This window comes from Gymnogyps californianus, chromosome 5 (genome assembly GCF_018139145.2).
Source record: "Gymnogyps californianus isolate 813 chromosome 5, ASM1813914v2, whole genome shotgun sequence".
In the NCBI taxonomy this organism is placed as follows: domain Eukaryota; kingdom Metazoa; phylum Chordata; class Aves; order Accipitriformes; family Cathartidae; genus Gymnogyps; species Gymnogyps californianus.
The window spans coordinates 25,274,540-25,301,941 of record NC_059475.1 but is presented as its reverse complement, the minus strand read 5'-3'; the positions used below and the strand labels follow the sequence as shown (position 1 = coordinate 25,301,941).

Here is a 27,402-nt window from a genome sequence, read left to right as displayed (position 1 = left end):
GAAATGCAAAGTTCTGCATACAGAGCGGGATAACGCCATGCCTCAATTTTGGTCGAGCAGCAGCCCTGCTGCAAAGAACTTGGAATTTATGGTGGCTGCCAGGGAGAAGATGAGCTAGCAATCCCCTCACTACAAGAACATCAAACAACATACTGGGCTACGTTAGCAGGATGTATGGTCAGCAGATCAAGGGAAGTTGACTATTTGGGAATGGTGAGGCCCTAGAGTTCTATCCTTTCTCTTACCTGAAATGCTAAACTTAAGGCAACTAATAAAAAAGGAGGACAAATATTTGCTTCTGGCAAGCACCAGAAGAGTCCTACTTAAATATATATACATATATATTGAAGATACACATCTTCAGCAGGATTAGGGGAAAAAAGTTTCAAAGTCAAAATAAGAAAGTGTGTTAAACTTAGTCAATGTCCTTTCTCAACCTCACACTAAGTTTGCTTGGTACACTAGCATCCTTTTCCATGTAAAAGTAGAATGCATGATGAAATATATAAAATAGTCATTTCCGTGCCAGTAAACCCTTGCACTCATTTTTCTCTCGACCTTCCACTATTAGAAAAATTTAAGTTAGAAACTCAGTACTTTTAGTTCATGAAAGCACCACTAGATGGACACCAAAACATTTATTCCTGTAGTGTTGGCTTATATTTGACACTTGATTTCAGTGTGGAAAAGAACACTTACCTTGGTTGCGGAGTAAAGAGTCAGCAGTGGAGTTGGATACATCCCAGCAGCTGAGGAGATATTCAGGATTACCCCTTTTGATCTGAAAGGCAGTGAAGATATATTATCATGAAATAAAGGTAACATCTTTCATGTTTCAGAAAATTACTGCAAGCCTAAAGAAAACCTTTAGGATGCAACCGAGATTAAGGTCTGTTTAAAAACCCCAATCAAATCCTAAATTGAAATTTACTAATATGACTTTAAGCACAATATAAAGTATTCAAGCAGCTGGCATAAATCAGGAACAACTCCAAGGTCAATACAGCAAGAGAATCAAGTTCCATACATATATACACACACAGGGCTAAACTATGCGAAAGCAATTGAGTGAAGATGGCACAAGTCCAAAAGGCAACTTCTAAATCTTACGCTAAGGTGGCAGAAATGGCAACACAAGTTTGTTGTATAGTTTACACTTTGATAATCTCTTTCATCTTCTGAATGTTACTTCATGATGGATCTTCAAGATAGGAAGTATCTGAATCTATTGCTCAAATACAGAAGTGTTTTAATATAGAAGATATTCAGTGGATGACTACAGAAAATAAGAGTTGTTTTACAGCTGTATTACAGTAACACTGAAGGTTTTCCACAATAATATTTTGGTAAGGGTACCAGCCTGAAATTAGCTACCACCTGCTCTGCCAAGCACTTCTAAAGCATGTGCAGGTAGGACAGAAAGTAAGACTCCTGGATTTCCCAACCCACTGACTGATTTTAAGCATGTCTATTTCTGAGACTAGTTTTACCTACAAAACCAGACATATTATTTAGTGCTAGGTAGAAAGAAGAATTAGTTTTAAAAGCTTCAGGCAAATTAGGGCAAGTATGCTGTTAGAAGGTGCTACCAGACAGTCCAACACAGTGAAAGATGCATCTCTGTTTCTTCTTACCCTGTAGTAAATTCAAGCCAGTTTACCTGAACATACTAAGTATGCCGTGTTTAGTGCAGAGTGAGAACATTCACGCAGGTAGGCATCACGCAGCTTAACTCCTGCAGATTCATATATGGAGTTTTGCATCATATTTGTTTGTCTAGGTATACCCTACGCTGCTGCTGCCACAATGATTTAAGCGACCATCTTAAAAACAAACAGTTGAGTTTAAGTGACCATTAAAAATTAAAATGATATAACTCTTCGAAAATCGTGACAATAGATTCAAACAGACATGGCTTCTGCCATGATACAAGTGTGAATTACATCTGTGATCGATTCACCTCTAGAAATGAGATGGCTAACATTGACAGAAAAGAATCATTTCAGTCATTCAGGATTTCAAACACCTTTGCCAAAGTTCGTTGTATTTTTCAGGAGTTATCTGCAAGGCTTGGTTGGTGAAATAAAGTAGTAACGTGGATCAAAATATGTAGCATGGAGAAAATAAGACCACAGATTAATCATGAATTTTCACAACAGCAAAAGGTTAACAGTGGATGCCAGAAGTTTTTCATATCAAGACAGGTGGTGCTTGTGATATTTATTCATGAGCTCAAATGGGGATTAGCAGTGAAATGAGTATTCATGCAGTTTTTAAAAGATTACCAGATTGGAGAATACTATAAGGAACTTCTTAAAGAGCTCAGACTGCTATGTGAACAGACTACAGAATGGCAGATGAAAAATCAATATTAACAAAACCAACAATGCATACTAAAGAAAATAACGTGAATTAATCACAAACCTTGCAGGACTCTAAATCAACTATCTGCTCCCTGGAAAACCTGAACAAAGTCCACAAGGAGTTCTCTTTTGTGCAGCAGCCACCAAAACCAGCCAAAGAACAGGATGGTGGGAATGGCAGGGACAGATCCACCACCACTGAAATCTTGTATTACAGTCTACAGAACACTTTTATCCCTCCAAATATAGGACAGAAATATTAAGAACCTGATGATTTAAGAAAGGGGAAAAGAAGAAAAAAAAACCAAAACCCTGATACATCGATGAGGTGAAAAGATTGGTTCAATTTAGCTATTCAGGAGACTATTAAGAGCAGCCGTGATAAGAGTATACAGACTAATGAATGACAAAGATCAAGATCTTCATTTATCCTCTCCGAACACAAAAGAAAGATCACATTTATTTAAATGAAAGACTGAAATTTAGATCCGATAAAAGGAAGTGCTCTTCCCATATTCAGACTACGGGAGTACTTGCCACAAAACTTAATTGAGGACAAAAGCTTAACAGGATTCAAAAAAGGGTAAGCATTTATATGGATAAACACAAGCCTCACACTTATAAAACAAACTGAAGCTTTAGAAGAAAAGCTGGCATTCAGGTTGTAAAGCACAGGTCTCGCAGCATCTGGCTAGACTGCAACTTTCCAGCAGGAGTAGTGACCATCATCTAGGTGCGGTGAATGAATGGTCTGACCCAGTGAAGAAAACCCTCCTGGAAACACAACAAATTAATAGCAGCCCCTTGCAGAAGCTCCATGTACTGGTCTCTTTGAAGAAGTCAATGCCACCATGGGTTTTGTGGTTTGTATTTTTTCTTTATAAAGAAAACAGTCCTAGCCTTAAAACCTCGTAACTTAAAACCTCCAGATAAAAGGAAACTGAGAAGCATGCGTGTAGGGGGAACACTTCCAATTACTCCAGTTACAATTTTGCTTCTTAGAGGAATTGCAGAAGAAATGTTTTTAGGGAGGGATCTGAATAACTATGCGAGCATCAATGCAGCAAAAAGAAATTTTGGCTCCATTCAACTCAACTGTACAGTTAATGAAAAAAAACCTTGGTTAAGATGAAGAGAGCCAGGCCCACACCCTCACGCCTCCCCATCATTCTACCTTAAGTGGTCCAGCGCCAGGGAGGCTATATTTAGCCATCTCCCTGTTGCTGTGGCAACCAGCGCCTGCTCCAGCTGCATGCCAAGTGGAAAGAGCAAGCTTCCCCTGTAATGTAATTATGCACTTGCTACTTCCCTGGCAATAAATACCATAGTTTGATATTTGTCTAGAAACAGTCAACTGATTTTTGTTGTTGTTGGTTTTTTTTGTTCCCAAAGACATCAAGCCTCCATTTTCAGTTCTATGAGCCTCCCACCTTAGACAGTAGCCTGAAAATTTATGGAGGAACTGCTCATTTAAGTGTAATAGGAAGCTGCAGATTATAAATTGTCACTTTAAGTGTTCAGAGCACAGGAGAGGAGCCACAGCACAGAATCTAAATGCCATTACCAGAAGTGGCATTCATCTAATGCTGCTATGTTTATTATAAATAAAAAGTAACAGACACACCAAGATGCAGTTGTGTTTTCTCCTTGCAGACCTGGATGCAAAGCATGTAAATTCTGCTCTATTTCTGTATTTGTCTTGTAATATATTGCCACAAACCTAACATTCAAATATGCAAAAGCACTCACTATAGCTAGCTACAAGATGCTATAGCGTGCTACGTCACATCTATCTACTCAACATGCTATCCTCCTTGAACAAGTGAGGAATAATGTTGGGATTCCTAGTCTAGTTTTATTCTTAGAGCCTGGAGCCCTTTTTCCTAACCTGCAGTCCCATGTGAGAAATTTATGGTTGGCCCAAAGAGCAGCTGAGTACAGCTACCATTCATTCATGCCCTTGGATTCGCTGGGCATCCATGTCCTCCTGTGGTTACAGACTCTTAGTGGTGTTAATGGCCTGTGAGCTATGACTATACAGGAGTCGGCAGCTGCAGACATTGCTTCTGTGCACTGCAAACCCAACTGACTTCACAAAACCAAACAGAAAATGGAAGCTTTTTCAAATATTTTTCCCCGGGACAGAAACCAAGACCTTCATTCAAATGAAGCAGTCATTTAAAGTGGCTCCTCACACAGGAAAAACTTCAAGATGTTAACTTTTTTTTTTAACCACTATTAACCTTTATCTTTCCAAGCTGCTTCTTGAACATTTATCCTCGAGATTCCTGAGGTAATCATGTAGTTAGGAAAATGAGAAGAAACATGACATGGCTCAAGGCTAGTCAGAACCACAAGTCAGCAGGATCCTGGTTTGCTGCCTTTCATTCAAATCATCTTACCCAGGTTAATATGTAACAGAAAAACATACACAGGGTATTCTATAAATAGAGTATACATCATTCTGTCCTGAGAAGCTGAAGAGATCAACTCTGCCAAATGGATAACTACATTTCTTTAGACAAAGAAGAAACTGAGGCAAGAAATTGTTAGAGCTTCAAAGTACCAAAAATTGATAACAAAACAACATTAAATCCTTCGAAAGCAGAATGGCTTTGGTCATGTTGGCATCTTCAGAGGGCAGTGGTTTCACAAAAGGCAGGTCCATTTATCAATACATGTGCAAGGAGTAACTTTTGACTTACAAACCCTGAGTAGCTAACCACCACTGTACTATAATCCTCATCCTCTACTCCAGCTGTATTGGGAAATATTACACCCCAGCCCCAGAGCTCTGTCTTGGGTCTTCTTTTCTAATTCAAGTTTCTTTACATGAAATAAACTCATTCTTATCTTCTGAGTGTTTAACTAAAAATCTAAGCTCGCCATCACCCTGATGTGCTAGACATTGACTCCCATACTGGCTGCTAGCTCTGGCAGTTTGTGCCCATGAAGAAACTTTGTTTTAGATATGAAACATTTGCTCTGCATCTGTGTAACACTTGAGTAATTGAATCCCGATCTGAAGCGAAGACTCCCAGATAGTGGGATGATACAAGAAATACCAATTTTTTTTTCTTAATCTTTCTCAGATTTGGATGTTTGCTCCATATATATGCTCCTCCTACAGTATTCGTTTGGAGGCAGTACCATGCTGACTGTCATGCATGGTTCTACACAGCTTTCCTCAGTATTGCGAGCATAGCTCAGACCTGACCTAGGGCAACCCCCAGCAAGCTGGGGTTAGCATCTCAAAGATGGCAAACAGCCTGGGACAGCCAACATCAGCTAGAAAACAGCCTGCAGGGACTACATGGAAACTATGCACCTTTTAGTTTCACCTGGGAGCTAGGAAGTCAGTACACGTCTTCCGTGGCAACAGTGGTGTGCATTAACTCTTATTTTAAAGAGCTGGTCTCCAATTCTACTTTTCCAAATGATCACAGACTTTCCTCAATATACCTCCTACTGTATAATGAGAACATATTCTTTGCATCCATTTTACTTACAATGACTTAGAGAAATAGCCTTAAGAAGGTTATTCCCAGGAACTGTAACCACCCCCTCAGAATAGCAGGTTGTTGAGTTAGTGCTGATGAGTCAGACGGGCTTTTTAATTCTGTTCTAAAAGGAATCACCACAACAGTGAAGAAGGGAGAGGAAAAATAAAAAGGGAATCGAGTGGAAAAGGCTTCCACCATCTGATGATTCATGCACCATCAGCGTGACTCACCCAGCATTACTCTGCCATTAAAACATGGAGACTAGGCTGATTAGTCACAGTAATGAATTTTTCAAGAAAGGATTCTCCCCTATAAATAATGATGACTTTGTCTGGATAGTGTTAGTGTGACTCACCTTTCCAGCATGCCGGGCAGCACCAATCGTGTCATCTGCAAAAAGAAAACATTCGTGATGGCTGAGAATGCAGACACCAGACAGCCAGAGACGGAGGGAAGCCTCCCTTCCTCCCAGAAGCAGCTGCCACCCCCTCCACCCCAACCAAGGCTCAGGGAAGCAGAGACCATACTTTGCGTAGGCAGTTTATTTTTATTCTACCTGGATAACTTGGCTCTGTCAAGTAGTGTGTGCACTGAATCTGGTGAACCCATCAAGCTAGTAGCATAAGAGTAAATAAAAAAATGTCTTCACCGCTCTGCAGCATCTGTGGCCTCTAAAGAACATTAAAACACCAGAGTACTACGGTACATGTATGATCTTTCTCTCCCCACAAAAAGCATCTGTCTTCCTCAAGACTGACTAAATTTACCACCTATGCCAAGACTCAAGACAATGTCCAATGCATTTTAGCTAGGCTTACTGAGCTGCTGATTTTAAGTTAAAAATAAATTGTGGAGCAGCAAGAGCACTGGACAGAACTAGTGAAGATAAGTTTCCTACATTATGCTACCTACAGAAAACATTTAAGACCCCAAAACTTTTTTTGCTGATTACACAGATGTTTTCACACTGAAGAACCTACACCCCCATGAGGAAAGCAGCCTGGCAAACCTCCTCACTGCTCTGGAAGCTCCTGCCTTCGTTATGACTCTGAGCAATCTATTTACAACCTGGCTGAAGGATTCTCCAGAGCAGTAATCCTAAAACAAGCTTCCCAGTTGCAGACAGAGCAGCTCTGACAAGGGAAACAAGTTAAGCACTGATCCAAACTTTGATGAATTTTTAATTAGTGTGAAATAGTTAATTTTCCTACTACTAATTACTGCCATCCTAAAATATGATTTAAATCCAAAATTTCTGCCTTTAAGAAATAATGTCATCAAAGTTCAGCTTGTGCCAAATACTACACTGCCCCCAACCAACCCTGTTAATAAATGTCAAGTCACTGACACCAAAGACAGATCAGACAAGAAATATAAATTGTAACCACTTTTCACATCTTTAAGAGGTGTTCCAACAAAGTTCTTGAGAACACAGTGAGGAGGGGGTAATAGAATACTAATGGCACCAAAATGTAATGGTACTCCCACTGATAGCAAATTACCTTGATAGCTTAAAACATGAAACATTTGAGTAGTATGGGAGGAAACACACACACATAAAAAAAGAAATCAGCATATACAGGAGCACAACACACCTGTAAGCACTTTTATTACAAAGAAACAAATCTTAGCAAACTATTCATATTACTATCACCACTGCATTAGCCCTTACATATGACTGAATGTGGGTTTGGGGTTTTTTGTTTGTTTTTATTTTTAAATGATCAAGCATACCCTCTCAGAAATAAAGGAGAAAAATCACAAAAGAAAACAAAATTTCAGTTGATTGTAGTTGACACACAAAGAAAATGGTAGAGAAGGGCTGTGTTTTGTATTTTACTGGCATTTCTCACTTAGAATGGATTCTGCCATCAGCCATGCTGCATGACAGCTTTGATAAGGGACTGTACAGGCAGGAGTTGAACAGATCTTACTTTCATGAAGTTGGCTGTTGACATACTTAACTCTAAGCACTGCCCCAGAAGTCAAACTAAGTATTCAGAGTTGGTAAACATCACCAAGCTAAACAGATCTGATGCAACTTCAAAAAAACCTCTAACGTTAAGTCTAAGTATACATGAGCTTTTTCATACACTAATGCTTCAAAAGAGATGTGGAAACAACTGTTTATTTTAATGTTAAAGGATAAAGAATGACTTGGGCTGATTTTAAGACTAATTTAAGATTGGCAGATCTTTTATCTGGTGCAAGCTTTATGATCTCTCCCACAGATCCCGTGGCAAAAAGCAGCATACTGTTTCTTGCCTCTCAGGGCAGTGTAATGCTGCATATCATCTCCATAGATTGACACATGGACATGGACTGAAATTGCCTTCCCTCAGGCACCCATAAATGGTCTGAAAAACCAGTACAGGATCTTCCGTTGTAATGCAGAGGGGACTTTGTCATCAAGATTTGTCATCAGATTGAAACTTTGTCATAAACCCACGCAAATGCGTTCATGGTCTAAATCCAAATTGCAGCCCACCAAGCAGCTCTAACAGCTTATCACGAACCTGCTGGTTACTACTGATGTCCAAATGAGAGCACCGAAAAACATGCTACAATAATTGTTTGACTTATATAAATTAAAAAACTATGAAGCCACTGACAGTTGAGATACAACAATAGGTACGCAATTCAGGTAGAAATCAAGAAGTCTCTCACCCCCAGCTGTGTTAAATAGTCTGTTTCTCAAGTTCAGCTGGACAGGCAATCAATTTTTTTTTTTTTCCTCCACAGAACACTGATGGCAAAACTGGATTTTATACTCAACATCACTTCCTTTTGTTTCTAATAAAATTAATAGTTTGAGGGAATTTAAAAAATCTGTGAAATAGGGCAAAACTGTTTTTCCTATCTGTATTTTTACATCTTGTGATGTGTGAAAAGAGATACATGAATATTCAGTATCTTTATGTAGAGAAAAAATACCGGTTTTTTTTAAAGAATAAAATAACAGAAGGCAGCCCTCTGAGTCAGTCTCACCTCACCCAGCCAAGTCCACACTCAGACTGCTCCAGCAGTGCAAGAGCACTATTGGAAAAATGCTAGCAGGGCATTCTGCAGCCATATTCAGGTCTGGCAAATGTATACATTGTACACACACATAAAATATTCCCAGCATTAATTCAAATAAAACAATCTATAGCAGAAATGTCATTTTGCCACTAATAACAGTGTCCATACATGCTTGCATAATCTTTATCCAAAACAGCCAAACTGGTTAACACTCTTGTCTTCAATAGCTACAATCTCAGACATGCCATTATGAAATAGGCAGTTCAACAACAAACATTTAGAATTGAATAAATATCTCCCAGATAAAGAATCCAAATTTTAGCTAGGTCTTATTTAGAGATAGCCAGTTCTGTAAGGGAGTGTATTTCATAAATGCCAAGGCATTGCAAGTCTGAGTCTATAGTAATTAGCACGTAGGATGCCAGAGAACTCTATGGGAGTTTTTGTTTCTCTGAAGGCAATCTAATAAGGGAAGAAGAAAGTGGCAGGAAACCTCAAGGAGAGGTTGGGAACTACCCTAAGAAGAGTGCCTTCAGTTGGTGGTTACAGAACTCGGGCTTCCTTCACATAACCACTTTTCTGAATGAATACTACTTTCCACAGAAAATACCAGTGCTGCAGTTGAAAATGTGAATGTTCCCAAGACTCTGAAGGCTCAGGTAATTTCAGACAAGTAGCCAGACACTGGGCTATGTGAAAACTGCCAGCTCATCCAAAAGCAAACTGTTTTTCCTTTCTGAAAGTTTGCACTAGAGCAGAGTGAGAATGTGTGTGTGTGTGTGTACGTGTCTGAGAAATTTGCTCAGGACAGTCTCCTTGACATCGGAAGTTGTTAATCTTTTATATTTTACATAGTCTGGCAAAAAGTTATGGTTAGCACACAGCTATGAAGCAGTAGCTGTTGAGGGGTTTTTGCTTGTTTGTTTTTCAATGATTTCACATATACACATAATGCTACCATAGAGTTTGGGGTATAGTTCCTTTGGTTTGGAGGACTGCGTTATTTTTAAGTCAACTTCTTTCACACCTAACCCTCCCGCTCCTAAGTTCCAGGATGCTCACAGCAAATACCTAACTTAAGGCAGAGAGATTCATTGCAGACCATTTCATTAATCTTTTACAGGCAGCTATCATTTCTTGATGTCCATTTACCTGTAACTGCATTTATTACATGCCTGGCAAGCACTGGTTGTATTGTCCACTCTTCCTCACCAGACTGGTCTTCTGCCTTCTAATTTTGGAAAAAGGAACACCAATTTTAGTCTAAAGCAGAGATACCTACTTGCAGATACAAAAATGCACAGCCATATGGCTAGATTTATGTTCTAAAACAGGTGCTACATTTAAAAGCTCCTATTAGAGGACTAACAAATAGTGGGAAGTTATAACCATGTATTTCCAGTGTTTTTTCTTCAGGAAAAAAAAACTTCCGTTCTTCGTGATCACTGAGTTGTTGTCTTTTCTCACTCCGATCCAAGCAATAGCTCAGGAGCAGAGCTTAGGGAAAGAATAATAATTTGTAAAGTTGTGAATACCTTTCAAGTGATATTCACTCAGATTGCTAAAATACAGTAGGAAAAGCTGAGGTAAATATTCAAAGTCATCCTTCACATCTTACGGGCCAAACAATTGTTACACAAAGCCAGAAATCTAATACCACAGTTGTATATTTAGAGACATATCATTCTCTGGTATGATGTTATGACTGCAAGTTGCTCTCTCCACTTCCAAAAGTTATAATGATCTGTAATTAAGCCTATGCAAGTACAACAAAGGATGAAGCTAGAGAACTTGGACAAGTTTTCTACTTTGTTATGCAGCTAAGAAGCTTCCTTCAGATCTCATAATTTCACCTCAGATTCATGAATAACAACTCAAAGCAACATAACTTTTTAAAGATCAGCAATTCCCTACGGTGCACCCACTCACATACAAAAACATCATTGCTATCACAAGATAATTCATAGTGCCTGGGCAGAGGACTCACACAAGTTCACAAATGCACTAGCTGTTTAACAAATAGTTAACTGACACCGTGCCTATGCAACACTCACCTGCAGACCTTACACTGAAAGAACTAAGGAACTGTACTCATGCACTGGTAGCTAAATTGATCGTGAAACCTATTCTCAGCATCTACTATTAAGTTTTTTTAATGTGTCTCTTTTGAAACAATAATTTCTTAATGCAGCTCATATCCCAAGCTGAACAAGAATGATTTATATTTGTAAAAACTGGCAAGTAAACCTGATGTCAATTCAACAGAAAAATCACACAGTAACCCACGTGGCAAGGTCAATAACCGGAAAGGGGCATGGGACATGCAAAGGGAACAAAGGGACAATACAAACGTAACATGCTGCAAGTCCTGTTCATTGTCAATGACTTCCATTTGAGCAAGTTTTAGGAGAGAAACTTTTCCCCTATTTAGAGCCACAAACTTTTGGAGTCCAGTTTACAAGGGAAAGCTCTCAAAATAAGCATCTCCCCCTCCTCCCACCCTTTACATAGGAAAAAGACTACTCAAATAATAAGGCTGAACTTTCTCTTTTCAAGATATGGAATACGTATTTGTCTCAACCTCAAATGTACAAAAAGCCACAGAACTCCAGGATTTCCTAAATTTCCACAAGTTACTTGTACTTTGAAGAAAAATCCCCAGTGCTTCCCTGACTATTGCTGAAAAGTATTTATCACAGCTACATTTCCCTTGTTCCAGCTTCCCGTGTGTCATGCTCTCAGGTTCAAAGTCAGCAAGGTGGGAAACTGCAGCATTTAATTTCTCCCTCTGGACCATCTGAATGATATTCATGACCACCTTCACAGAACACTTGCTCCTCTTCCAAGCGTTGACAACTGTCCCTCTCAGTTATAAATTTATATTATGTACTTGGCTAAATCGTCATCCCCCCTTTGATTATGACTTTGAATATAAATGTAAAGAAACCTCTTGACTAGACTGGAATACACACACACACACACAGAGTGATCTCTTCTCACACATCAGTGTTGCCACTTCCCTCAGAATTATGTTCCCCATACTGTCATCCTCTCCAATACACAGCAAATACAAAAATTCACATAGGGTTCTAGCAGGGCACAAACAACTATCATCTGATTTTTGGTAAGGCACCTTTACAGACGCGGTATTAGGCTGCACTAGCCCATCTGAACACTCATGGGAGAGAGAGACGTCATTTCCTACTGTCTTTCAGAATTATTGCTCCCCAGGCTTTTCTTCTTTCTACGCACAGGTTTGCAAAAGAATATTTCCCCTCTTTCGCAAATACACTAGCTTCTTCTCCCCCTTTCAATTTTATATCTGTTGTGGGTTTTGTTGTTGGGTTTTTTTTTCCTAAACTCCCCGTTTCAGACTTTGTAGGTAGAGTTGGTCCCTTATCCTGCCTGGGATTCACAACCTGGTATAATTCACCTCTTGCTCCTCTTCCATTAAGAGAGCAGCTGACACTAGATCTCTCAGTTCAACACACAAAGTATTTATGTACTTTGAAGTCTTAAGCAAGTTATAAGCTTCTCAAATAGAGTGACGATAAAAATCCTCGATCTTGTAGGCCTATTATCCCTTTGTATTTGACACTCAGTATAAAACATAAGTAAGGTGATCAAGGCAAAGATAAGCACAGACACCAAGGCATGTACATACATGTAATTTACTCTCGCCTTTCCTCTATTAATGCCAATTTCCAACCGTAGCCTGGCCTGCAAGCCTAAAATTTACATTCCCCCACAGCATAATAGCTTACAAACCAATTCAGCTCCTTGCTTAATCAACCGCTAAGCCAGCACTCCCTCAACTGTTTAATCCTACTCATTTTTCAAGAGAACACAAGTTTATGCCTCACTCCCAACGCAATGAGCATATTGCTATGCTGCAAACAGAAATAACATACTTGCTGTTCCTTACACGCAAAGTATCTCTTGCAGCTTCCAAAGCAGAAAGAAGGGCTCCCTGAAGTATGTGAAACTATTCTCTATGCTCATTACCTACCCATTTTTTCCACTGGACAGCAAGTCCAGCATCCTTGGCTTTCAGGACATTAATCCAACTGCCAAATCAAGTTTAATTATTTTTCCAAGTGAAATCAAAGGCTGTAGCATACAAAGGCAAATTGACACAAGAAGATGCAGTTGATACAGAGGAACTATAGATGAAAACTATACAGAGCAACTATAATTTTGGCTCTTCAACACTTGCTGGTTAGTGAAAAACCCCAGGGCTTTTGACCTGATATTTTAGTCAATGTCAGAAATATGTTTAGTTTGTGCCTCAAAATGCGATGAGATATCAAAAAATTATAATACAAACCCGTGTTACCTGAACTGCCACCAACAATCATTAAAGAAAAGTTCTGCTCTTTAAATCCCTCCAGAAGCTCGAGATGAGATTGTGACAGGAACCATGAAACTTTGCATACTACCCTGTCTTCTTCCTCATTTATCTGTCAACTCAATCCTTGTATAAGGCTGTATTATCTCAAGCTTTCCTCAGAAAATACCACAAACAAAAATTCTTCGTTCTATTTATGGCATCATCAAGACCCAAGGCACTTCTTGGTTTGTATATTATATGAAGACCAGAGTAACTCCTGCACTGCACATCACCATAAAAATGTGACATTTCCCAGAGAGCTTAAAAAGAATCTGCTGTGGTTGGGGGGGCAGGGTGGTGATTGGTCAGGTTTTTTAACCAGGATTTTACAAGGTGTGAGATTTCCAACGCATTTTACATAGTTTTACGTAGCTTGTCTTCAGTGGTGTACAGGGTGCTTTGAAGGCAGATCACAGTAATCACAACACTTCATGCCAGACTGACTGAGCCTCAAAATTGCACCACTGTGGGCTTTGTGCGTGACCTAACCTAACAGTGCTCTAAGGACATGATGGGGGCAGGCAGCATGGAATAGGATTTGGGAAAGACACGTTTAAAAGCTCTGACAGGAAACAAGTTCTCAAACATTAGGGAAAATTTCATAGTATTAGATCCTTTACAGTTGGGAAAAAGTATTAAACAGCAGGACCAACTAGGCTGATAATTTATCCTGCGAGGTGAAGATGGGGTCTTATCTCTCAGTGCACCCCTTCTTACATGCTGCATATCCCTTAGGAAATCCAATGAGTTTTCCAACAAAGAAAAAGATGGGTCAAAAGGTAAGGGATGAGCGTTACCCTTCAAAAATGCCTACACTTGTGGCAGCAAAACAGACCTTAACATTTCTGCAGAATCACACTGTGCTGAATATCTTGATTTTCCCACTTCAAGCCTACAGAGTGTTTCAGCCAGAACTGAAATGGAGATATTTGACATGTGAGCGAGAAGAGTTATACTGTCCAACAGAGGTGTTGCTGATGGCACATGGTGCAGGTTACTGAGAAGACAGGGGATATCATTACCTTTTAAGCACTGAGGAAGTTTGGTCTAAAAGGCAAGGAGGTGGATGGCAATGCTCCACCATGTAACAGTAGACAGGTTATGCAACACCTCTGACAAGGATCTGGAGATACTGGAGCAGAGCCTGAATGGGTACTAGCAAAACCTGCTCTGCCTCTTCTGTACCTTCACATCTTCAGCAGACCTTCATCTCCTTGCTTAAGAACTCAGTGCTCTCTTCCATCTCAAACTTCAGACTTTTAATTAGGCAAGAAGGGAGAATATTTTTTAAACACACTTACACCCCTGGATAAGAGATAGTATCAACCTAAAATACTGAACTAAATATTCACAGGATTACGTCCCAAAAATCTAAGTGAAAGGACATACAGACTTTTCCTAAAACTATTTTTTCCTAACATGATTCTCTAGTTCTATGGGTTCTCCTGAAAAAATTACTTACAGATGGTACATATCTCTAATGTGCTCCCCTCCCCAAAACGGTAAGCATCTGGCATGCCTACTGTTTAATTACACAACAGGCTCATGCAGGAGGAAACATTTTCAAGCCTGGAAGCTTATGCTCAAACTCTGATTATACCCAGTAGCAGGAGCTGTTCACAGTCAAGAAAAAAGTTTTCAAACAGAAGGAAAAACACTATTAACACACAGCAAGTAGATCTTCAGTACGTTTTTATACGTGTGAAGACAACCACGTTAGAATGTGAAGAGGCTGACAGGATGCAAATTTTACAAGAAACCGTATGACAATTTTGTTAAATTGTTGACCACCACTGATCATAAACATGATGACTCAAGCCACAAAACAGTGCTAGTTTATTCTAGAAACCAATATAATCTGGCTGCATCTCTGGAATTTTAGGAGTATACCGAGTTAAAGTAGACCTCAACTATTATTCTACCCTACTATCTTCAGAAATATGTATTAGAGTAGTTCATCTGTAACTTTTCTATTCTAATAAAATGCTTCCAGGAAGACTGACACCCCAAATTCTTTAATCACTGAATAGTGCACTCCCTCTGCTGGCACAGCACAGATGTCACACCTTAGCAGAGGCATTCTTCCGATTACACTGATCTCTAAGAGGTCTATGCATGACAACACTTCTTCAGATTTACACCTGGTGTAGCTCTGTTAACATTAAAAAAAATCTGCTAAATGACTTCCATAAGAGAAAACTTTCAAAGGTGCCCATTAATAACTGACTTCTCTGACGAAATCTTGCAGAAGTGCAACAAGACACCATGGGCCACAATCCTTCTCGGTCAACTAAAAATCTGTACTTGTCAGGCTAGCAGTCATTTTCAAGGTGAAAAGTTTCTGAAGACTCACTGTTGTAGCATTTCTAACTTTGCAACAAGTAGTTCTAAGATGTCAAATAAAACGCACATGAAAGTGAGAGTTAGCAGCAGCAGCAAGCTGACATTAACAATCCCATTCAGTCATGCAACGGCTGCATTTTCACTGTTTGCCTATGTTTTAGTAAGGTGTGAAAATCTTACAGAAGCATTGTTTTAAGAGGTCCTGTGCCTCCTCACATGGAAATAAAACATACAGTTTAGACTCCCCAAGAGCACCGTACCAGATGAATTTAGTACTTGACCTGATCAGAACAGCTGCAAGAAGTCAAATCTTTTGAGCCAGCTTTGAAACATCTAATATTTTGGCTTTGAGGCAAAAGGTTAACCCTCAGCTAATGGAGATGCAAGTTTTGTTATGCATAAGAAGAGACAGTTAAGGTTTAGCAGTGAATAATCTCAAGCAGTTTCTTCAGCAGTTGCTGGTAATACACTAATTGACTCCCTATGTCATGTAAGCAGCTGCTACTCCCTCTGCCCCTTTTAAGCTCTGAAATACTAGGATGAAAATCTGATTTTTGAATGGGCCTCATGTTAATAAACAAGGGAACAGCCATATGTTTTAGCCTGAAGTCAGCTTGATTTCTTCTCAATAAAAACTTCAGTTTAAATATCAAAAAGGGAAGGTAACTTTACTTCAAAAGTTAGTGCAAACTTCTGTGAACTTGATTTTCCTTCTTGCTCATATATTTCACAGAAAATATTGAAGTGCCTTCTCACTACAGCGTACAAAAACCTTAGGTGTGCAGAGATAAGGGTTGCCCACCCCAAGAAACATAGATACAGGGGGAGAAGAATGAACGATTTACAAGAAGGATTAGAACGACAAGCATGAAGAAGCATTAAGTGTTGTTTTGTGTATATACCTTGCTCTTCCAAATAGCTAATAGGTATCTTCGCAACAAATTATATTTCACACAATCAGAACCGTCTGATACGACAATCATAACCTCTGGGTTACCCTAAGAAAAATGAACCTGTGGTCCAACAGGTGAAAGGAATTGCTTCAGACAACTGAATTTTAATTGTTTACTGGTTTTGAAGTAAGACATCAAGAACAAGTGTTGGTATCAGGGCACTTACCTTACAAACAGCCATGATGTTAATGTGGATCATTTTGTCGATTGTCTGCAAGAAAATAAAGTTTTGGGTTTTGTTCTGTTTTAAGTTATTTGATCAATATTTACACACCCTCTGGGTTTAAGTGCCAGGATAAATTAAACCTTACACTTACACATTCACCTTTACTCCTTGCTTTCCTGCTTCAGTATCAGGAACAGCGACAGACTTTCAAAGCATAGTCTGTGAATTGCTCTTGGTCACATTTTATCTCTGATTAGGGACTCGTAAAGAACAACACAGATGTATCACATTGACACTGTATTTCCTAACACTATTTGCAATATTTACGAACTTGAATAAATTCTGGTATTTTAGACATGTTCATAAATTAATGTCTGTATTTTGCTCTTCATTTCATAACAGTGTTTTAGTGACTTAAAGTTTATTCATCAGGTAAAAAAAGGGATCTTTTTGCTAAATATTATGAAGCTTATTTGAAGGTGAAACAAAAACCAGATACATATATCAATACTTAAGCAGAAAACACAAAACCACAGTGGATACAGTGAGCTACAGGGGTTTTGGAAACAAAATCATGCACCAGTAACATTGTTCATAATCAGAGTTTTCAACGTACCCAATGCAACCAAGATTGTCCCTACATTACGAACTGTCTAAAACGGTCATATTTAAGTTTCGTAACAGTGTGATGGAATATGCAGCTTCCATTCATGAAGTTGCTTGCTTCCCTTCCCTTCAGTCACTTAAGAACCCCCCACAAGCTAAAGCAGCTCATGAACAACAGCCAGATGAGACCATGGACAGGAGTGGAATTCAGATATTGACCCCAGAGCATCTGTCTGAAATAGAAATATAAAATGAAGAAGCAGGGAAGAGTATGTAAAAAACACAACACAAAAAACAGACTGCCATCATCTGAATTGTGCTATGTTGTTTATGTAAATCCCTCAGCTTTTTGAACCCTTAATTCTAACCAGAAAACCTTGTTACGTGGGTACCTTAACCAAACCTAAATACTTTTGCCGTATCTGTTAGGCATTTACTGCTAACAAGGAGAACACTAGAAGGTACCACAAAAGCACTTACCTTATCCAGGTCTGGAACATCAAGAAAATATTCAGGATAAACATAGGAAATTCCCACATTGTTGACTGAAATGAAAGCATGAAGTTTTCATTAGATCGCTTGAATGTCATCTGATTTCTCATGCTCTGATTAATGGCAATTTTCAAGCAATACTCTTAAAATGTTGCATTTAAAACATTCTAACCCCTTTAGCCAAGTTTCCTTAACTGTAAATATACTTGTACACACACACACAAGTGGAACATGAGAGCGAATACACAAGCCATTTTAAATGTGTAAACGTTAATTCTCCAATTGTTTAAAAGCCGGCATATTTAGCACATCATACGCATCTTCGACTGCTTTTCACAGCGCAGGGGAAGAACGTTTCCTCTTTTAGAAATGTCAGCGTGCACTGTGCAAGTGTACGAGCGACATCGCTGTTACACGGAGTTCTGCAACGCTGCAGAAATGGAGTTGCAAGCCAAAGAAAAGCTCTCGATGGCTGGCAGGACGTTAAGTGAAACTGTTTAATATCCTTTTTTTTTTTTTAATAAATAAATAAAGCGAAATAAGATACAAAAAAATCTTCTGGCAAGTCTTCCCAGTACTTCTCCGGCCAGGTGAAGTACTTCTTTCTCCCTTCCCCAGGTGCCCCGAGGGCTGCAGATCAGCGATTGCTTCGGGACACGCACCACGACCCTCCTCAGCCCCGGATTCCCGCGGAGGAAAGCAACAGGCACGCCGGGCCCGCCGAGGCGAGGGGAGCGGAGCGGCCCGGCCCGGCCCGCCGGGGGGAGCGGAGCGGAGGGGAGCGGCCCGGCCCGCCGGGGGGAGCGGCGCGGCGCGGCGCGGCGGGCGGGCGGTAGGTGGCAGCAGGAGCCCAGGCGGCGGCCGCCGCCCGCAGCGCTCCGCCGGCTCGGGGCGGGAGGCATCACTGGCAGGGCGAGCTCCCTGCACCGAGCAGCCCGTGTTTTCGACGGAGATTATCTGCCTTTAGAAAGGGTTCCTGGTCTGCTTTCGCTGCGTAGTCAGGGACTCGTTACATGGGGATTCACCGCAGCAAACTGTTCGCCCTGCACCCCCACATCTGCAAAATCTGTCCCTGTTGGCAGCATTTAAAATTAACCGAGAGAATGTATTAATTACTGAAACCGCTCCCCCCCCCCCCCCCAACACTTCAGACTGGCAAGGCTTTATTCTCAGACATGAAACCAATACCCATTCTCAGATCCCAACACAAGTAGGGGAAAACTTCCAATACCCTTAGAAAACAATGCTGCTCTGCAGACCCGGTTGCCTCAAACTTAATAAAGCATATTGAGATGGAGACAAAAAAAAAAAAAAAGCAAGCAAATGGGATCTCCGTTTCCTAAGTATCTGTTGTTCATCTTACGCAAGTGAATCGTGTGACATTTGGTTGCTGTGGCAACATTTTACATTTATATAGTGTCTTACACCCCAGAGAATCCCAAAGTGCTATGTACGCTCCATGGCACTGTGCACCTCCAGGGCAGGAGTCTATACGGGGGGTAAGAAACACCGTCAAAAGGTACTGATGCCTTTTAAAAAAAAAAAAAATAGCCCCTACACCTGTGCCAAAAGCTATCATTTTAACATCCAACCTGAAAGATATTTAAGTATCAATAGGGATGCAGGACATGCAGGAAACACGCAGGAGAGATTCTGGCAAAGTGCACAAACTTCATTCAGAGATTCCCTCAAATAACAGCTCTTTTAGTCCAGATCTTTGTGTATTTATGGAAACCCTTAGTTCATTAGTCATGTCGTGTGTTTCAAATTTTTAACTTTTAGATAACCTTTAAAAATACAGGAATTGAGGGGAACAGGGAGTTGGCAAATTCTCTCTCATTTTAAATATAGCAAATGTCTACTGGGAAGTTTTAAAAAGGAAGAAGGTCCAATCTTGCTATTGCCAGAGTGAGCCAGATTTTTTCCTCCTTTTCATCCTAAAATAAATCATTTTTCAGTCCATCTCTCTGGAAAGGATTCTGGCTATGAACTGTGGCAGGGTTTTGGGACTAACCTTGGTTATTCTCCAAATTTAGAATATTTCTATGATTCATGCTCCAGAGACAGTCACACAAAATTCACACCCCTTAGTGCAGACTGGGTCCCAGATATGAACCCTTCCACTTTCAGCAATCATTTTCTACCAAATCATATTTTGCTAGAGTTTGGAACAGAACATTAAAAAAATTAGTTTTCAGTTCGTACAGGCATATTTTACCTAGAGAAATCTGGATAACAACAGGGTAAGATACTGTCCAGCTCAAACTCCCTTCGAGAATCACAGCAATTTAAGAACACCAAAAGGAAGATTTCCCACCTCTGCTTGTTTAAGATATTGCTGTAGCTAGCACATGTTCAAAGTCACTGACAGACGCTGTTTTGAACACACAGCAAAACATTATGCAAACTCTTTTAGCCTTCGTACGTGGGTGAGAAGCAGCTTCCAAATAAGAAGTTTACAAGGATTTCAATCTGTAAGTACTTTAGTTAGACTCAGTGCAACTATATAATCAGAAGCTCGATCTTGAGCAGTATACGTGGAGACTCCTGTGTCTCTAAGTATAAGGTTAAAAAAATAATCAGCATCAATCACTGGCAACTATGCTGCGCTACCAATGCTTCCCATACCTACTATTCCAGATGAGACCTGAAAGAAGAAAATATACTGGAACCTGAGAACTCATCCCTTGTGGCTGTTCTCATTTAAACCCATGTTTTCCCTCACACAAACATGAAAAATGCAGATCAGCAAAAGCTATATTCCGGATTGCAACAAATGCTACAAACATAAGGCACTAAAGCATGAAATTAATTGCCATAAAAAATTAAGATACAGTCTTTCTGGAGTAGCCATCATTTGTGTTGAAAAATTACATTTGCAAGTGGTTTATATTAATACAGCTATATCTGGGGAAAAGAAAAAACCTACATATCATGTAATCTGATGATCTCAAACATGAGATCTACTAAAATTGCTCGTGGTTAGTTAGAAGAGAGATTTCTGTAAACCTGCACTGGCAATGGCTGCAAGAAAAAAAGCGGAGGAACTCAGCTAGAGAATACACAACTCTAGAGCATTTAGTTGCTATTTTTACCATGTTTTTAGTCAAGGTGCTCACGCAAATAAAAGCAAGAACCAGGCTCTGTTGGAGGAATGTGCTTGTTTTCCTGTAATAAGCTTACACAAAATTTGAGACACATTCACTGCTTTAGTGCCCACTTTGAGCAAGACTACAGAGACTCATATTTTCATGATTTTGTGCATCACCATAACCCTATCACAGCCTAAGAAATAATAAAAACTTTCCAGTGTGGATATGTACCTCACACAGTAAAAGGTTTGCTGGTGTTTTGAGACATTTAAGTGATACACTATTCTGCAGCAATTGCTACGTGACAGGCAGCTTGTAAGCCTTACATTCCCTGAGTTGATTTTGACAGGACAGGTTAGAACAGACGTTAATATTAATCTTCAAAGTTTCTTTGGAACTTATTTCCTTCAGAAACAAGAAACAAGGCATGCACAGCTTTGTCACAACTACTCTTTACACAAAAACACATTGTTGGCACTTGTAGTTACTCCAATGGATTTGAATTTTTATAGCAATTAAATACTGGATGTTATGAGTCGTACGTACTCAAATCTGTCAGAAGTATTAGGGAACATTCTGGGCTTTATCCTTTAATGTTATTTTTTAATTGAGGTTTTATATACGCTATTTTCTTGGGCATTATTTGCAGACATCGTACAACAAGATTCATCTATTAGCAACAAAGTTCATATAGTATATCATCATGTGTATAATTTATTTTGAAATATGCTTTTTAAAAAAACCAGTTCTAGCTCCAATTACTGCACTTCAGGTTAGTAAAGTGAGCTTTGTAGTGAGAAGTACTTTATCAGATGACATACACCAGTAGATGTCCAAGCCATGCGACTTTATAAAATTTCATGCCTTATGTTTAACCATCACAGGTTCTCATCCCCATATTGAGTAACTGTAGAAATATAGGATATGCACAGGTATATGTGCTTCTAAGGAAAAAAACAGAAAACTGATTAGCAACTGCCTTTACTCCACTGTTCAGGAAAGATTCAGGTAAACTGCTGTTACGTTTAAACTCTTCTTAGCTTGTGATAAACACCTTCTTGGAATGACCTCAGTTCTACATTCGACAAAGTAACTGGATGGATCACTTTGTCTTTTCAAGGACTACCACACCACCTACACTCCTGCAATGTCACAAACCATACTAGGGCATATTGTGTTGCTACCAGCAAAAGAAACGCAGCTTACCAACATGACCAGAACACGCTTAAAACTTGAAGCAGGAGCCAGTTACTTGATGCTATATTGTAAAGATTAAATTTCAACAGCTCTATAATTAAAAATTAATGGTACTCCCACAGGGCTCTACTGCTAAGCTGAATCTAAGTATCTAGAGCTTGCTCTAGGTTCTAAGATGGCATTAGGTCAAGTCACTGTGGACGCAGTCATAAGCTGAAGAGCCTTTAGCAATCCCAGAATAACACATCGAAAATATTCAACAACCATCACAATTCCTAGAACGTAGGCACACATGCGAGCATTATCTGGTGTAGTGTTATCAATAGGAAGCTAAAAAACATATCAAGCATGCAGCAACATAGTTTTAGTCAGGCAAATATTAGCTTTTGTGAATTGGTTTCAATAAACTTCAGTATGGGGAAAAAGTTAGTAGGCATGTCAAGACGAAACACCACTATGAAAGATTTAGAAAGATCAGATACAAACCTAAAACACCGATCTCCAGGCCTTCCAATCCTGCTTTGATTCTACTGTAAATATCTTCTCTCTCTCCAAAGTCTGCCACAATGACTTTTGTTTCCACTTTGTACTTCTCCTCTAGGGAAAAAAAAAAGTTTTTAAAAGTTTAAGTTTGAAATAGTCGAATTACCATTCCGATATTAAGAATATATCGGTTATTATGGTTTTACAAAACATTATTTTAAGTAGCTAATATTACACATTAAAATTTTCACCTCTGCAATAGGAATCCTTGAATTTTAACATAACCTGCACAAGAATTTTGTGACATTAAGCTACTTCTGGTGAGAACATGAATTCTCAAATGATTCAGGACATTTTGTTTGTAAGGGACGGTGAAAATGGCAAGAAAACAAATTATACAGGTTTGCATAGAATAGAAAAAAATGCAGAAATTGGAAAATGCACATACACAACAGTGTTCAAGTACAACTTGACAAGAACACTTTTTTCCAACTTAAGCCAATGGTAAATGAGTTGCTTCAGACCAAGCGAAACAATTCTTTATTGCCCTCCGTTTCCATTCTCACTTCTGGTGCCATAGAACTTTTTGAATATTTAGTATTTTGAACATAAATCAAAAAGGGAACATGTGGGTGAACAAGAAGAGCAGAACTTCAAGTTTAATCATTCCAAAACCGTTCTGATATGCTGTCATCTCCATCCTTAACAGAACAGAAAAAATACACGTAGCCAACTACATTTTGAAATAGAAGAAAGCAAGTATTAAAAATACTTCATATAAAAAGCAATTCTGCTTCCATCAAGCTAAATTAATTACACTGAATTAAAATCAGTACAATGTCCTCTCAGACTTCAAAAGAGCAGAACAGTAGCTTAACTTCGCTGCATCTCTGTGTTTTGCTGCGCCTGACTCCCACCCTCACGTTCCTTAAGGAACCTGTATACAGCTTGAGAAGGATTTTGCAGCACTTTGCCCCCAGAGCCATTCATAAAAGCAGTGCCATGTTAAAGGAAAAGAATCATTCACAAAAAGATTAGAAGCAGTCAGATTCCCATGATGCTCCTTCCCATTCAAGGGAAAGCCGCGACTCCCATGATCCTGCCGTCCATTCATGCAGAATCATGAATCTACTGAACTCGCGGGTTTGCTGGCTGCCTCCCCTCCCCCACACAATATCCCTAATGGCAGATTAAATTATTTCTCCTCCTTTTCCCTCTCCCCACCCTCAACCTCTTCATCTCTCCTGAACAGCTGTATTGTTTAAAAATCCCCTGAGAGATGTTGCTATGTCAAATGACGACGTAAATAGCATTAAGCCCCTACTGCAGCGGCAGTCTTGTGATCACGTCAGAAGAAAATCAAGTTCAACATTGGGGGGGGGGGGGGGGTGGGGTGTAGAAATGGTCTATTTTTGAACACAGGTGTTTAATATTTAGCATACACATTCGAGTTCTTACAGGACACTGAACTAAAGGCAGTGTTAGAGGCACATCTAATGTGCAAGTGGCCTGGGTGGGCAAAGCCCAAGTCACACACTTCTACACACACGCCATTTTTAACTGTTTTGTGGGATCTGCAGCTGTCTGCACTGCCACTCAGATGCCTCATAAAATGCAAGTTGTTTAAAGGACCCAAACACCATCCTCACAAATTTGCTCAATTGGTACTGGCCCTTTTACACTAAACATTCTTCATTAGGATTGTTACCGATCTATCTTCAAAGCCTTTTGAAATCACTACAGGGATACTGAGAGGACAAGGTAAGAAAAAAATCTGAAGACCTAATACTATAAATAGAAAGAAAATAAAAAGCCCTCACACCACTGTTCATGTAAGACCGTTCTTCGAGCCTTTAGAAAATTAGCAAAGAGCCATTACATTTAAGGTAGTTAAGCAACACACCCATGAAAAGATGCAGCACCCTTTGTGGACGGAGGGTGGGTAAAAAAACATGAAAAGCAGAAGACTGCCTGCTGGTATGGCCAGAGGACACAGTCTTTGTGTGGTTGCTCACTGCAAACACACAAGACTGTCTTGCCCTGGCAGATGCCACCCGCTGACCAAACCCTCCCTCTCCATTTCACACCAGTGTTCAAGTATCCTGTAACTTCTGCGTACCCCGTGCTCTGTCCCAGAAGCTGCGATAGGTGGGATGATCCACTACATCAGAGAAAAGACTAGTAGATACACCTGATAAAATGGTTTTGTGTCAAACGACGATGCAAATAGCATTAAGTCACTTCTGCGTAAGCTCGTCCTAGTAGTCAGAGCACATGGTGCAGAGGAGAACAGATGTGCTCTGCTCTGTATCAACAATGGAAAAGGGAATTTCCTTGATCTTAAGAAGGATTAAGATGTTCTCAAACAGATGGGCTAGAAGAGAGAGTAGCACACATCCTTGTTTTAGCTGCCAAAAAGACTCTGAGATGTAGTGTAATAGAGAAAGAAGCAATCAGGCTATGTCCTAATCCAGGATATCTAGCAGTGACTGGGCTCTTGCTGTCCAAGAAGAGAAAACCTGAAACTCCTTAATGGAACTTTCACAGCTTGAAGACCATGAGGTACTCTGGAGCCACAGGGAGCGAAAGAAGAGTATCAAGCCAGTTTTTGCAGTCAGCAGCTAGAGGATCTGAAAGAGCTGATATTATCTGCCAGCGTGTCCAGCATTCCTGATGATATATTGAAAAGTGAATCTGATGTTTCATCTTTGGAACTGGTACTTCAAATGCTTCTTAGCGGGGAATGAATATTACACCACCATGTTATCAATAGTTGTGGGGACTGAATACACCACCACCACATTATCAATAGTTGTGCAGCAGTCAGTCATCACCTACCCATAAGGTCTCAAGGATGGAAAAGGAAGTTCAGCAGACCTCCTTCACATTCTCAACTCTGACACACCAGTGTCATTTACTAAAAATCTCAGGTGAGATCAGTATTGACCCTACAAATAAGTTTTAACCTAAACTTGCACATGTCCAGTTTATAGGGCCTGTATGACCTTAGCCAAGACTTAGAAAGAGACCAACTATGCACAACAGTATGCTCGTAATCTAATAAAAGCAGACATGATCTTCTGCAACCACACCATCATTTGAAAAATAAGTTGTTGACCACAAAAAAAGCCTCGACAAAACATCTTCACAGCTGTGGGAAGGCTGATCGAACCAATAGTCATAATGGTGATAGAGCAGGATGGTACAAATGTTGTACAAGACAAAAAGGCAAAGTGAACTTTTGTAGAAGATACTGGGATGGATTCTTTCGAAGATCCAGATAGCAACTCAAGAACACAGTCAGACTGCAGAGGCATAGGCATGTCCCAGACCAGTACCTATAGAAAAACAGTTGTTATGCAAACAAAGGCGGTATAAAAAAAAATACACATTAGAAGAGCAACTGAAAAAAGTGCTACTTTTTGCACAGGTGGTGAAAAAAAGAACTGACCTCCTGAGGCATGTTCCCATTCTACGCATTCCTGCACAGTACAGGATGAGATGGTCTGGAAACAAATAGGCTATTTAACCATGTTCTTCACATACACACCATCAGAAATACAAACACTTTTATGGATAATCCCTCGAAGAAACCACTACCTTTGGTATCCTCAGAAGAGGACTCCAAACAGTGTCTCAGACTTGGTTAAGGTGCCACTATTCAAAGGAAGCATAAAGACATTTAAGCAGTCATTCCAGGTCTGTCCAGAGGTCCATCTATAGAAGTATTTGGTATTCTGTAGCAGATACAAGAAAATGGTAGAAAGAATAAGGAAAGTACATAGTCATGTTTCCTCAATTTATTATCCCAAGCTCCAACGGTTTGTTGCTCAGAAACTTCCTGAGCTGGGTATGTCTACCCTGACGGCCTTCAGCCAATTCTTCCTACAGCTGTTCGGCCAATAACTACAAATCTTTACACATTTTCAGCACCCACACCACCTCACCACTGCCATGTTTTTTGCTTTTGAACCTGCCAAGAGCAGAACTGACCAAGTTTCAAATTGGTGTGCCTGGATCCTTTCCAATTGCTCCATCTGATACTAGGTTTTTGAACTGCCATCTCCTCTTCCTCAGTTATACCTCATAACGATTTTTCTTCTTTCCCATTCCTGTCACTATGCATTGGTTGATACTGCACTGACATTTAGTTGCTAACACTGAAGAGGTAACTTTCCTCTGGCTCAAAATTGAGAAGTAATGACATTCAGATGTTAACATTTACTTGTTTTCATGTCCGTCTTTTCAGTTTCCTGTGCATGTCAGACTTCTCCTATGGATCTTCTAGATTTTTCAGGATTTGAACCTGCCCCTTTCAGCTTTTACAACTCTTACCTTGTTGAATTTCACAAGCACAAGGAAGGTGGAATGGAGACAGCAAAAACAAAAGCCACATCTATCCTATCCTACACCTTCCTTCTAAGGGGTCTCCACTATGATAAACTTTTAAATACACTCACGCTTTGAAAAGAAATGATGTATCATATTATATGTCCAGATCTCAATAGTCTTCCTAAACTCTGGTTTTTAATTTTTATACAGACATTGTCTAATGTTCATGGAAGCTCTTGCAAACAAACTTTAATAAAGTTTGTTTATTTGAGACTCAGTTTAACATTTTAAAATCACAAACTAAATTTGTCAAGTAAAAAGGATACTCGTGTATTCATACATGATTTAAGTCATCAATAGTTCACAGGAAAAGAATACCTACTCTTACACAGACGTGACATTAGTGTTTACTTACAAATGCAAGAACAAAGGCTGCTGAAGAGCAGATTAAGCCTAAGAGG

General features: G+C 39.7%; 1 protein-coding gene across 1 annotated transcript in view; it reads right to left on the bottom strand.

The window, feature by feature from the left end:
- Nucleotides 1-27,402, bottom strand: part of HSD17B12 (hydroxysteroid 17-beta dehydrogenase 12) — a 90,896-nt gene that overhangs the window by 13,838 nt on the left and 49,656 nt on the right. The window contains 5 exon segments of the mRNA XM_050897230.1: nucleotides 700-781; nucleotides 6,222-6,256; nucleotides 16,740-16,784; nucleotides 17,826-17,890; nucleotides 22,613-22,723. Of these exon segments, the coding sequence (XP_050753187.1) occupies nucleotides 700-781; nucleotides 6,222-6,256; nucleotides 16,740-16,784; nucleotides 17,826-17,890; nucleotides 22,613-22,723 (338 nt within the window).